General features: G+C 40.8%; 1 protein-coding gene across 1 annotated transcript in view; it reads left to right on the top strand.

Annotated features, from left to right (window-relative positions):
- The first annotated feature begins 393 nt into the window (after window positions 1-393).
- Window positions 394-14,165, top strand: part of LOC146322361 (dual specificity calcium/calmodulin-dependent 3',5'-cyclic nucleotide phosphodiesterase 1A-like) — a 43,149-nt gene continuing 29,377 nt past the window's right edge. Inside the window, exon 1 of the mRNA XM_084723955.1 lies at window positions 394-1,441. Within this exon, the coding sequence (XP_084580081.1) occupies window positions 894-1,441 (548 nt within the window). The 5' untranslated portion in view covers window positions 394-893. The remainder of the gene's footprint in view (window positions 1,442-14,165) is intronic.

The raw sequence follows: 14,165 nt of genomic DNA, 5'->3' as shown, positions 1-14,165 counted from the left end.
TGGAGAGGTTTTGTTCTTCTCAATTTTGGGAACATTGTGCTATCATTGTCTAAAACACACACACACGTACAGAGGCTCACTCTCTCATGCACAGCAAGCACACAGCTCAGCACTGTACACACACACACACACACACACACATACTCAGCTGCAGCCGCTGAACGAGGGAAGGACAGATTGAGATGCCTGTTTGCTGTTTGCGTTTGAACGGAGCGTAAAGTTATGTATGTTTGAATTTGGGAGGGGGTGAGGAAGAGGAGGAGGAGGAGGTGGAGGAGGAGGAGGGAGGTCTGTCGGCTGCAGGATTCCATCACTCTTAGCAACCGTTATTGAGTTACCACGGAAACGCTGTGTGATGTTCTCTGCTTCTCCTTTGTCCTCCTCCATTGCTCTCCTCTCTCTCTCCCTCTCTCTCTCTCCATCCTGTCTTTATTGCTGGTCGACTTCCTCCTTGCGTTGCTACGGCGATGCTCTGGGACATTCAGCTGGATCATTTTGCAGCCGCAGTGCCAGAGCGCAGAGCTCCGCTGAACTCGTGAAGGAATTTCTCTGCTGATCAGCCTGTTTACTTGCTGGTGTTTGATGCACTAAAAGCTGCAGTTACTTCCTCCTGCTTTTTAACTTTTTTAAAGAAGTGACCTTTAACCCCTCGACTACTCTAACGGATCAGATTACAGACCATCATTTTGGATTGGCCAGGCTGTCCAGTGACATCACAGGAAGTTGGATGTTGGAAGTTCCATCGAACTCAAACGTTCGGTGTCGATGTTTTCACGACTCCGTCAGTCTGAGAGACATCCGGACGCTTCACGGAGACCAAACTCCACTCTGTGAACACTCATAGAAACACTGAACAAACCCCACCTCCTCTTCTCCTCTACCACCACTCCAAGATGAACGAGGAGGTGGAGGAGTCCCAGCTGCCTGAGGAGGTGCTGGAGGCTGAGGAGAAGGAGGAGGAGGTGCAGCAACAGGAGGAGGAAGAGCAGGAGAAGATGCACCAGCAGGATGCAGGTCAAGAGGGGGTGGAGTTTGAGGGGGTAGAGCAGGAGGAGGAGGAGGAGGTGCTACAGAAAGGAGAGGAGGTGCAACATGAGGAAGAGGTGCAACAGGAGCAGGAGGAGGAAGTGCAGCAGACTGAGGAGGTGCAGCAGCAGCAGGTGGAGATACAGATTGTGGTGGAGGAGGTGCAGCAGACTGAGGAGGAGGAGGAACTGCAGCAGGAGGAGGAGGTGCAGACTGAAGAGATGCCACGCACTGAGGAAGAACAGACGGAGGAGCAGCAGCAGACTGAGCAGGAGCAGGAGCCTGAGGAGGAGCAGCAGCAAGAAGAGGAGGTGCAGCAGACTGAGAAGCAGCAGGCGGAGGAGGAGGTGCAGGAGTTTGAGGACGCTCTGGAGCAGAACCACAACAGCCAGGTCCTGATTCGCCTGAGAGGAATGTGAGTAAAAAGTGATGATACAGTCAGCTGGTGTTGATGTCATGTTGTTGATGATGATGTCATAGTAGTACAGATGATTGTTGATCATGTGAGAATCACTCGATGACTATTAGTGTTGGAATCAGACTGACAGCCGCCTTGGGGACGGCATCAGTGTGGTCTCCTGGTTGCCGTGGTGATACTGGCACGGGCCGAGGATGGAGGGAAGACGAATGACAGAACATTAGTGGAGAACTGTGGGTGTGCGACATCACTGAACATAAGAGAGAGAGACTGCGTGTGTTTTTTGATGAGGTCACCTCTTCTGTCTGTCAGTTTTTCCGTCTGTCTGTCGGATATTCTGTCTGCGGTGGACACTAACAAGCGAACATCGCAGCGGGAACAACATCACCACATCTGTCTGAATTTGAGGCAGCAGATGTAAAACAGCTTGTCTTTTTGTTCGCCATAGTTGCCATGGTAACGGCAGAGCGTTGCGATGCAGCAAACTCTCTCCAAAGATAGACAGAGAGGGAGAGAGATAGAGATGAAGGCACGGCATGGGAACACAGTGGATGAAGAAAACGAAGAAGAGATGAGAGGACTCAAGCTGAGCATCAATATGTTGGACTTAAAGTCCTGCTGATGTCTCACGCGTCCGTCCACATACTAACTGCAGCCTCGTGACATCATCACTACACCCACTGACACATACATGTCTTTAATGAGAGCAGAAAGGCCACAGAACTTATGAAATATGTTTTCATATTACAACAGCATTGCAGCTGATTATGAAAGTAAAGGAATACTTAAACATTTTGAGAAATGCTCTCATTCACTCTCTACCTGAGAGAGATAAATAGTTGTGAAAATGTTTTCTGATACAGTTACTCATTACCTGCACTCAGTAACCTAATCCGAGTATCACAATCTTAAAGTAATGTAACCTGATTACTTTCCCTTACTTTTGGATTTTCTCAATGTTTAGCCTGGTATTTTGTTTGAGTTTATTAATTGTTTATCCAACTATTCTGTCCTTTGTTATGCGAAAATGCACACTTAGATTAATAGCAGTAATTATGCGCATTTATATGTACTTTGTTACATATGCTGTACACACATTCACACTTCAAGTAAACTGCCTTAAACTTACTCTGGGGCTTGTGTTTTTACTAACACACATCCCAGTCACCAGCACTACCACCTACAGCCCCAGAATATTTTTCAGTAGTAGTTGAAAATACAGGTTAGCTACAGAATCAGTTTGTCCTATCAGTAACATCAAATGTATTTTAAAAACTGTTATCCTACTAATTTTCCCCGTTTTTACTAAATGTAACTATAATCTGATTACATCCTTTTTCCTGTATCTGTAATTGAATACAGTTACCTTTTTTTGTATCCTGATTACGTAATGTGCACTGAGTGAGGGAAAAGGTGAGCATTGAAGTTGTTGGGCTGGCAGTAAATGTACAGTGAAGGTTTGTCAGTGAATAAAGGCTGCAACTTCTCAAGCCTAAAGCCTTACGACCAAACCTGCACCAGTGATTTAACACAAATACAGTCACTCACTTGTGTTTTCAATCGACCCTTTCCTAAGCCCCATCTCCAACAACAACTGTCCAGGCATAGCTTCACTTTGTCTTCATCTGCTCTAATGTGAGATGCAAATGTTAGCATGGCCGGCTAACTACGACTAGCTTACTAGCTGCAGTAACTTTACCTCATGCCAAACTTGTTAGATCCCACTGCACCTGCATTTGTTCTGTGGGGGTTTGAGAGGGAAGATGTGGGCTGATGTAGAATCGATGCATCTCTGTCTCAGGTCTAAGCTGGGTTAGCTTAGCTTTTGTCCCAGCTATCTCCCGCGGTCTGGCTCGCATGGCTGGGTGACCTGTCTCCAAGGTCTGCTGCACTAATCGAGTCCCTGCGCTTCCTTTTCCCACATTAATGAGTGTATTTCTGTCATCTATCATGTAGATATACCTCCCGTATTTCATCATCCAACCAGTGTTTGCTGATATGTAAGCCAGCCTCTGTCTTTTAGCATTAATGTTACACCATGTCTGCAGCTGTCAGATAACTTTACATTTACACTTTCACAGTGTTCTTGTTTTAAAACATGTCAGATGAAAAAATTAAAACAGACTTTTCGGCCGAGTTAAGGAGTTAGCAGTAGCTTACATCAGCCAGCTACACTTAAAAAATCTGCTTGTGAGTTATTATTTTAGCTGACAAAATCCACCGTCGTCAGCTAGAAATGAGAAGCTGCTATTCTTATATGTCTATGTCTAAGGATTCAAAGACCTCATGTTTCAACAATTACCCCCAATTTCAATGTTATATCTGCCACCGTTGTCACTGTAAACTGCATAAATGAAGTGAGAATGGAAAGTTTGACAGGCTTAGCAACAGTAACTAATGAGATCAGGGCTTAGCGATGGGTCAACTGGTGCAACACCTGTGCTCCTGCAGCTGTAGATGTGTTTCCATAGTGATGATGAGCCTTGCTTGTGGGTATCAAAAGCTAATACTTTTCGAAACTTTTTACAGGCAGCAAAGCCACTAACAACATTATTCTCAGAGTCTTTGAGTGCACCAAAATCCTCCCAGATTTGGCCTTCGATAATGTATTGTCCATGATTTGGTATCCTCTGCTTTCTATTTCTGCCTGTTTGTCATCATTTTTAACCAGCAGCCATCGCTGTCAAATCAAACAGTGACATCCCATTGTTTTATGTGTAGTGTCGTAGACTACCACAATAAAATCCTGCCACCTGATTTTGCCAGGGGAAAAAACATATTATCATAGCTTATGTGTTATATTATGGTTCTCACCTGCTGCCCGCCTGCAAGTATTTGAAGGGCGAGGGTGTGTGAATTTATATAAATATATTTTTTTTATCCGTTACACAGTGTTTTTGCGAGTCATTGGGTACCCGTGGGAGGACTCTACTCCTTGCTTCCCACCCACATGACTCCAGACACACCTGGCTGTCAGAGACGTGTACTGGTCAGAATGCGCTCCTAGTAAAAATAAAAAAAAGTACTGTGAGTATGCTATACTGTATAATAATGGTTGATTAATATAAAAAGCAAAGATAAGACACAAATAAGAAAAAAATATGTAATTTGCCAATTAGTCTAATCTTGTGACCCCTCATATTTATCTTGTGTCACTTGGATGAGTCCTTTTTGAGTATTTCTGCTGGGAAATATACTAAACGGCCAAAAGTATATGGACACCTCTGTCATGCTTTACATGCTTTCTTTGGTGTACTTTTTGGTCTGGGACTGTTTTTCCTTGTTTGTGGCACTTCCAGGTTCAATTGAAGGGAAATCTTGAAAGGGAACTCCACTGTTTCTAGGTGTTGTACTACTGCATGTATGAGAAATGTCATATAAAGCCATTTGTGGCCCAACAGGGAGCTGTAGTGATGTAGGCGCCAGGTTTTGACAAGAAAGAAGAATGTGTGGAATAAAAAAGACAGTATCTCTGCTTCTGCTACATCGATTTTGATCCTTTGCAAAAGGATGCCAGAGGAGTCAGTAGCTTTGGAGAAAGAGAGACATTTGACTCATATGGAGGTGTTTTCCCATCAGAAAAGGTTGTCTGCAGGCAAGGTAAAGCAGGGAAAATATATAACATACACCTTAACTGATATAGATTTTTCTTTCAAGTGGCTAAAATACATTCTGCTGCTGACCCTGTCCATAGCAGTATATTGCTTAACATGCTACACCATCTGCTGTGAAATTAACTGGTCCTTTTTTTTTTGGTCTGGTACACTTGTGGAAAATATGAAACCCTCCACCACATGAGAGCCCTCATCCTCATCCTCGTCAGTTGAACCATGACTCATCGGTCCACAGACTGACACTTCACAAAATCAGGAACCTCTGATGTTTCTGTTTGGATCCCAAACATCAGATGAATGAAAATGAGCATTTTATGCAGTAACCATTAATACAGTTTATAATTCTTGCAACTCAATAAGATGTATTTCACTCATTCTTGAGAACTGAGAGAAAAGTGTATTTTGAGGGGTTTTTGATTTATTATTCTTTAATTATGTTGAGAAAATATATTTCATAAAATCAAACTCTTGGCTATTACACTCCTCCAGCCTCCTAGTGATTACATTTTTTATTAAATGTAAATGTCAACTCTGTTAGATGGAAAATCTGATTGGCATCTTGCACAGTTGACAAAATATTAAATCTTTTAATTTCTCAATATTGTTGTATTGAGCAGATTTTAGTTTTTAAACTTGTGCAGTGTCATCTTAATGCTAATCAAAAACACATGTTTTTGACCATAAATCTTATTTAGCTTTGATACAGAAGGGTTATAGAGTTGACATGTATACTTGAGACACATCTGATAGCAAAATTATTGAATGAATTTGCTGAAAAATAGGAAGTTGAGCAGTATTCTAGCATTTTTTTAAACCAGGAAGTGAAACAGGGATCTTAAGGTATACAACAACTTTTAAGGGCCAACATTTTCATTAAAAAAAAGATTTTAAAAGAAAGATGATATAACATATTTTGAAAATGTTTGAAATTGTGAATTCATGAGCAAGTTTAGAATTTCAAAGACATAAATCAAATGAAAACATTTCAGAAATGACATCCACGTGAAGTCTATGTAATTAATTTCAGTTGGCTCAGCTGGAAATTCTCATATCAGAGACAGACCCTGACATCCTGGTTTATCCAGAAACCTGGCTCCAACAGAGTATACACAGCTCTGAGTTTTCCTTAAATAACTATAACTTGTACAGAACAGACAGAGTGGGAAGTGGAGGTGGTGTGGGGGTGTGTGTGAAGCCATGTTTATCTGTTACTGTTTTAAATGCTGTCACAATACCTCATTCATTTGAACTTAGCTCTCTGAAGGGAAGGGAAATAAAGTAAAAATATAATCAATGTGGTGGGTGTTCACAGACCACCATCAGATGTCTCTGGCACTACTGATAAATCAGCAGACCTTATCACTCAGTAAAGTGACTCAGATGCTGGTTCTAGGTGACTTTCTGGAGTTTTTGCACTTGCCTTCAGTGACCACTGTCCTCTAACCTGATACAGCAGATGGTTTGTTACACAGAACCATCTGGGAAGTCAGTCTTAGGAACTGCCTGGAAAAGGGCAGGCACTTGGCAGGTAATAGAGTGAACCATCTGTCTATCACGTCTGACACAGCCTAACTGTAGCCAATCAGATCAACACTTCCATGGAAGCTTCTCACTGCTGTCACACCTAAAACCACGCCCACTGCTGCCAGTAGTCCCTCTAAGGATGCTAATTGGCTTCGCCACTTTTGGTGCGGACACAAACAGACAACTTGAAGCCTGGAAAGATGGATTCTTGCGTGATCTTGAGATCTCGCAGACAGTAAAATACATCACACCTCTGAGATGCATACAATACATTTTCACCCCCTCAAAAATAGAATTAGAGTGTTGGAATGAATCATTTTTGAAGTTTTTTTGGTAGAACATGATTTGTCCCAATTCTCAAGAATGGGCAATGTATACATTTACATCTTAAAATATAATCATTTGTCATTTTTCACGTGTCACTGTGGTCTCATTCATCATGTTATGGCAGACAAAAGTCACCAGCAATGTTTTAGAGCTGTGATTGGCTCATTTCAGATCAAACGAGGTATTAAGATGCTTGTCATCAACTTGCAGAATTTGCACACATTTACATCCTGGATGTCTTTGTCATTCATCCAGTTCATGTAGGTCAAATTGATTTCCCAGTGAACCATGATGAATGCATTAAAGGTGCTGCATGTGACATTACCTGCCACTAGAAGTTGACGTAGACCACCAGCATCTCAGGTCAAACAAATACGAACTTACTGAATAAAGTGAAAAACAAAGAGAAAGCAGCATTTGAAGACGCTGCTCACAAAACCCAGATCAGAAGGTCAAGCCAGGCAGTGCTGATCAAGCTTATGTTACTAAAATGTTTTCAGAGACATATTTTAGTGTTCTGTTTAGGAGAAATATTGTAACCATATGGCTGCCATTTTGGGTTCAATTTCCAACAGAGGCTCCCGAAACTCAGATCAGGCTGTCAGACTTGGCTGCGCTGATCAAATATGGATCATTTCTTGCCTAAAATGTTTTCAGAAACATATTTTAATGTACGATTTAGCTGTGGTTTCATTCCTCACATTATGACAGAAAAAAGATTTGATTTATTGAAGTTTCTCACATTAACAGCAGTGAAATAAAATGTGTGTGGTCCCATCTCAGTGAAACACACAAATGCATGCCCCTTGGCCACTCTTGTTCTGTTTCACAGACCCTACTCACTTTACAGCATCTTGTATTAGTGACTAGTTGGCAACACAAAGCAAAAGATCACAGGGAAAAAAAAGAAAACAGAAATTTACCAGCAGAAGTTGGTGTGTTGGATGAAGAAGTTGAGGCCAAGAGAAGTGTTTCATTTTGCCAAATCCTCTAATAAACATTGGCAAGTGAATGTGTTATCTGTCAGCAGTGTTTCACTGAGACAGAAACATGGAAGGTGTAGAAATAAAAATGCAGAATTCAATACAGAATTAAGCTCATCTATGAACCTGACATAAGCTCACTCTTATGTTGTGTTCACACCAAAAATGAAGCAGATATTTGCCTTGTTTTACTTATGCACGTTTAATCACTGCATTATTTTGGGGACATATGTAGTTATTCGTGTTACTCATACAAGTGCATTTATTCACCCAAAACAGCCAGCTGTAAGTTAATGAGAATGATCAACATGATAACAGCTAGGGAGCACCGGCCAGCAGGGACCAGCTGTGTGTGTGTGTGTGTGTGTGTGTGTGTGTGTGTGTGTGTGTGTGTGTGTGTGTGTGTGTGTGTGTGTGTGTCAGCCTCTGACAGCCCTCACCAGAGAAACTGGTTCTTACTGTTTTGTCCCCCATCTCTCTTCTTTCCCCCCTCCTCTTTGTACATTCACAAAGTTACTTTAAAATACATTTCTCCTCCAATCAGCAGTCACACTTTACAGATCGACTAATTGGCACACAGTAAACAGTTGAGTGATGTCTGCAGGTCACTGCTGCAGAGAAGCAGTGGTGAAGATTAATCCACATTTTGTTCCGAAAAGAAACAAACTCTGAGCTCTGCTCCTGCCGGTGAGTGGGTCCATGATTCCTCCAGATGTTGCTGCTGCAGACAGGCTGAGAAGCAACAGCGACGATAAATCCACCTTATAACCCCAAAAGTTTAAAAGATAAATTCTGAGCTCACCTCTTGCTGGTGAACAGGTCTGCGATTCCTCCGTGGGCTGCAGACAGGTTGAGAAGCAAGAGTGAAGATAAATCCACTTTTTATTCTCAACACTTTGAAAGATCAACTCTGAGGTCTCCTCCTTCAGATAAGCTATGCTAGTAGCAGCTAAGTCCCCAGATTTTTTTTCATTTTCAGACTTGTAGTCTTCAGCACCAGCTGACACTGACTCGAGTGATGTCACTTGAGGACATTTGTCAGACGCTCACTTCTCTAGCGCCACAAAAGGCATACAGCTTTTTCACATATGCAGCAGCACTCCATAAAGTACCATTGTTTAGATGGCCCATTATTCTGATTCCCAAATAGTCCAAGACTATTGGACTGAAAGCCCATGTGGCAGACTGCCCATTGTCCCGGAAACAAATGACCATTGCTCCAAAAGCCCACTACAGAAGTGACATAACTAACTTAACTGACATATTTTAACACAAACCATGTTTTTTTTCTACCATTTCTACCATATTTTTGGTGCGTAAACCTAATATTCACAATGTTAACCACATGTTTATTATCATTACTATGATGATGAAAGTCACCTGACTATGACAACAAAGGTCATCTTAGTACCTGTGCTCATTAAAATAGATATTAAGGGCATAGTGGACTTTTGTTTTCGGGATAACAGGCTGTCAGACAAATGGGCTTTCTGTCTAATTGGACATTTTTCAGACTTTTGTGGTCTCAGAATAACGTTATGTCCCATAAGAAACCAAAAGTCAGCACTGAATCATTTTAACTAATTTACCTAAGTTAACTAACCAGTGTTTTTGGTCCCTAAACCTAACCAAACTGTTTCCCGGTGTTAACCACTTTACAAGAAAGGCTTTGTCACCTGTAGCTGGTACCTCCGAACTTTCATATATGTTGAAATCATCAGCTAAACCACCACACACTGAACTGAGTTACTGAGTTACAGCTGAACATTTCAGATATTATCTGAGATGTTCCTGCGGCCGACCAGCACCTGACCCTTGAGACTGGCTGTGCAGAGGGAGTTTACTTTTCATATATGTTGTTTTGGGAGTTACTGACAAATGACCGATTCACCTGTTTAGGTATGAGGATTTGGTGAGATAAGGGTGACTTTGTAACATCTGTCCAGGGACTTAAGATGGAAAGCGCCTTGGCTAACTCTGTTAACTAATGTTATTTAAATTGTGCCTACTGCATTTTATCTCTATACTGAAAGCACAGCCAAACTTTAACAAAGACAACCATACATCTTAAATATATTATATTTGATTTAGTTCATTTAATTATTTGGCTATTTTCTGCTAATTCTAATTTAAACCTCATTTTGTATCAACTTTGCTTCAGAAATCAAAGGGTTACTGATCTGAAAACAGCAAAATAGAGATTAGATAGAATTGATTAATGATCCAATCAGATTTTCTTGTTGTTGTCTCCAGGCAAAGAAAGGTTGGCTCACTCATTGGTTAGGATTTCATCAGTGGGACAGAGGGCCACAGCCTGCGTGTTTGTTTAGGACGTGACAGGTGAATTAACCAATAACATTTTGATTTACAGTGGGTGGGACTAAAAATCTTCTCTTCATGCCTTGTCAAAGGCAATGTGGCTAATTTAATAGCGCTGCCTTTTTCAAGGCAGGCTTTTACTGCATAGCAGAGGATCTGCAGAGGACTCTGTTATTTAGGAGACTGAAATTGCTCTCATCCCTGAGTCTGTTAGAAAACAATTTTCAGACACTTGAATCTTCTTTTTTAAAGCTACTTCCAACAGTGCAGCACAGCAGACAGAGCTGTGCTCACAAACAGAAATAATAAAACTGGAGATCTATGCTACATGCTACTCTGTGTGTGACTGAAACAGAGAAATAAGGATGATAAAAAGAAACTCAGAATGATTCATATAGATTATTACAGCTCTTTATATCAAACAGAAACTGAATCATAACTTATGCAAACAAAAGTAAAAGAGTAAATGGCAATTCTCTACTGCTGAGTGCAAGTTTGAGTACAGAAAACTCTGGAGAAAAAAATACTTATTCTGCTATCATTGTGTGGTGTTTGCTGCCCTCTACTAAGTTTTTTGTATGCGGCAACTACACACTACAAACACATGTCACAAGCTATCTGGCTGCCTGCTGCTTATTCCAGCAAAATCTTGGAGTGTCCGGCTAAGTTTTGGGCGAACTGAGGTCCCAGATCTAATAGTCACGGTTCACCACTGCATTACGATGACAAACCAAAGAAAATCCAGTGAACTCATCGTTCTCATCACAAAATCAGCTGCTTCATGAATCTTCTGAATGAATTGTGCACTTGGTTGCTGGTGCCAACAGTGCTTGAACCACTGTGGGCTGGTTTCATGGACAGGTTTTAGATTAATCCAGGAGAAGGCTTTAGCTAAAGCAGGACATTCATTAATGAATGCGGCTTAAATTTGGTTCAGTTATAATAATAATAATAATGTACCTCTTGAGAAAGAGGCAAAACAGGAGGCATTGTCCAGACGGAGGTTGTTTGTGCGCCATTAAATATGTCACGACATGTGGATGGAGAATTTTTTTCATCGCCTATTTGATAGTGAACATCAGTTACAATATTTTTGGATTTTTTAAACTTCTGTGTCATGCTACACTGCCCCCACGACTAGTAGTGGTCCTACTCCATTCGGTTTGTATCCATAAGCTTTCAGAAAAAGCACAGATGTAGATGTATGAATGAACATAGAGTACAGATAGAAGGTTCCGTCTGTTTCTGTACGTGTATCTAGAGAATAAATGAGTCTTAAAGAGGGAGAAAGTCCACACATGGAGGAGGATATATGAATGGATTAAAAGAAACCAGGACTTTCACCTGAGACTGAAGAGACTGAAGTTCATGTCCCATGTGACACGAACCTTGTTATTGAAGTTGTAAGGTACATAACGTCACAGTTAAGAATCATTTTGGCCACTTTTGTCACATGGCTTTAGTTGTGCGAGTCTCTTCAGTGACATCACATGATGTACCTAACATACTGTAGTTTCTGTAACCCCAAACATGGTCTTATCCTAAACCCAATTAAGTAGCTTTTAGTGCCTGAACCTAAACAAACTGCAACCGTTTTACAGCGTTAATTGCATTTTAAAAAGACTTTCCGACCTCATCAGATACAGTCACCAAGGGGTCAATTTTGTGTCAGTATCAGATGCCAAGGGGCGTTGACAAATCATCAGTATGTGGTGAACTGGGATGACGATGTGTTGCCAAACCTGTGCCTGCAGCAACATTTTGGGATATTTTGTGTCTGTCTTTTCATTGGACATTAAGTACCCAAAAACTATTTCATTAAAGTAATTTGAGTATTTTTAAACAGTTACTCCCCCCTGCCACACTATACATTTCTGGTGTGTGCTTTTGGTCCATGACCCTCCCTTAAGTTTCAGTTTTGGCCCACCAAACAAAAACCTCTGCCCACCTCTGATTTAGATATTCAAATATTACTAAGCACAAGTTAAACTTGTCTCGGTAAATGATTTATTTAAGCTTCACTTAAACAGATCTACTCCTCCCTCTTGCAATCGACTTAATTTAATTCAGAACAGACTAAATTTACAACTATTTTAAGATGTACAAGTCACTTTGAGTTAAGACAGTTTAAACAGGCATTTTAGTCTGAGACTAGGCTTAAGCCTGCCCTATAATCCCCCCCTTGTGTTTATTTATACTGATCATACGACTTCTTCCTGATATAAATTGTAGATGCAGATCAGTAAACAATAGAGGTAATAAGTGCACACGTTTGTGTTTTTGTCGTCCTCCCTAGTTTCCGTGGTAACAGCAGAGCATTTTGATGCAGTGATTTCTCACTGAGGAGAGAGGGATAGATAGAGAACAGGGCAGATTTTTATTTATTTTTAATTTTTATTTATTGTCACATTTTGACTCCAAAACAACATAAACACCTTTATTTTCATTGTAGATGCATAATGAGATTACAATAGATAATAATAATGGAATAATAAGCTGTTTTCTTGTATTTATATATATATTTATGTGTGTGTGTGTGTGTGTGTGTGTGTGTGCACTGTTTATTGTCAGACTGCTGCATTTTAATGGATGCTCTGCTTTTTCTTCAGGCCAGGGTGCCTGGTCTTGACGTAGGCGGTGTAGATGGAGTTAAGCACTAAAGAAGTGCGAAACACACCCTTTGGTGCTGCATCACAAACAGAAATAATGCATCTAAGATTAAAATATAGTTTACATGCTCAGTATTCATAATGCTCAAGGACACAAGGAAGAAAATGTGTGAGGTGAAAGTACAAAACATATCAGCACAAGGACAAGAAAGTAGACAAAGCAAAAGCACATGAGGGAGAAACAAAAATGCAAATTGTCTGACTGAAGGCGTCAGCCTGGAAAAGTCATGACAGAGTGGTGAGTCATTCTCCACAAACTATCTCTGTCCTCACCTGTCACTGTTGGTGCTGCGGCATACTTTTGTTTTTTTGTTTTTTTTGACCAAAAACACAATGCAGCAGCCTGGCACTGCTCAACCCGCCGCACTCCGCTTTGTAATTCAGCGCTGATCCGCCCACACAGGCCAGTGTGCAATTACTGATCGACCATGAAATAACAGGTTCCTGCTGGCGGATTTCGAAGCTGAACGTGTCACAGCTGTGATTAGCCTTCCAGGTCACATTACAGAGCTGTGATTGGCTCATTTCAGATCAAATGGAGTGTTCAGATGTTTGTCATCAACTTGTGGACTTTGTGCACATTTACATCCCGGAGGGGCTTTTTCATTGATCCAGTTCATGTAGGCTTAATGGATTTTCCAGTGAGCCATGATGGCTGTATTGAATGTGTTGTGTATGCAGGCTGCACACTCATAAGAGGTGAAAAAAGTGACATGTTCATTAACCAATTGTCTGTAGGGGTGTCAAAGGAAGGTACTAAGGTAAAAGTAAAGTAACTTAGTAGTTTTAATTTAGTACTTTATGTAGGACTTTAAATGCAGGATTTTACTTGTAATGAAGTATTTTACATAGTACATTGTGGTTTTAATGCTTCTACTTAAGTAAAGGATCTGAGTACTTTTTCCATCACTGCATGTCACAGAATCTGATGGGTAACCAAATATACTGTAACAGTGCTAGTGCTAGTGCTACGATTTATTTGCTGAGTCACCAGTTAACACAGTCACTCATTAAACCAGAACACTGGTGGGTCTTCTTTAATTACGTGTTCTTTTTTATTTTCCTTGTAACTTACGACAACGATGGAGATTAAAATAGGAAAACAATACGGATGCAGTGGGAGTTAACCTTAACTCTCACTGCATCCATAAGGCTTGCCTAAAGAATCATTTAGGTGAGCCTTAACTCACCTAAATGATTCTTATCTGTAACATTAACATTGTAAGTAATACACAGTTCACTGAAGTTAACGTTAGCTGATGTGCTAACAAGCTGGAACACTTTC

This window comes from Lutjanus erythropterus, chromosome 8, assembly GCF_056507025.1.
Source record: "Lutjanus erythropterus isolate fLutEry1 chromosome 8, fLutEry1.hap2, whole genome shotgun sequence".
Lineage (NCBI taxonomy): Eukaryota > Metazoa > Chordata > Actinopteri > Lutjaniformes > Lutjanidae > Lutjanus > Lutjanus erythropterus.
This window is presented reverse-complemented; position numbering and strand designations above follow the sequence as displayed.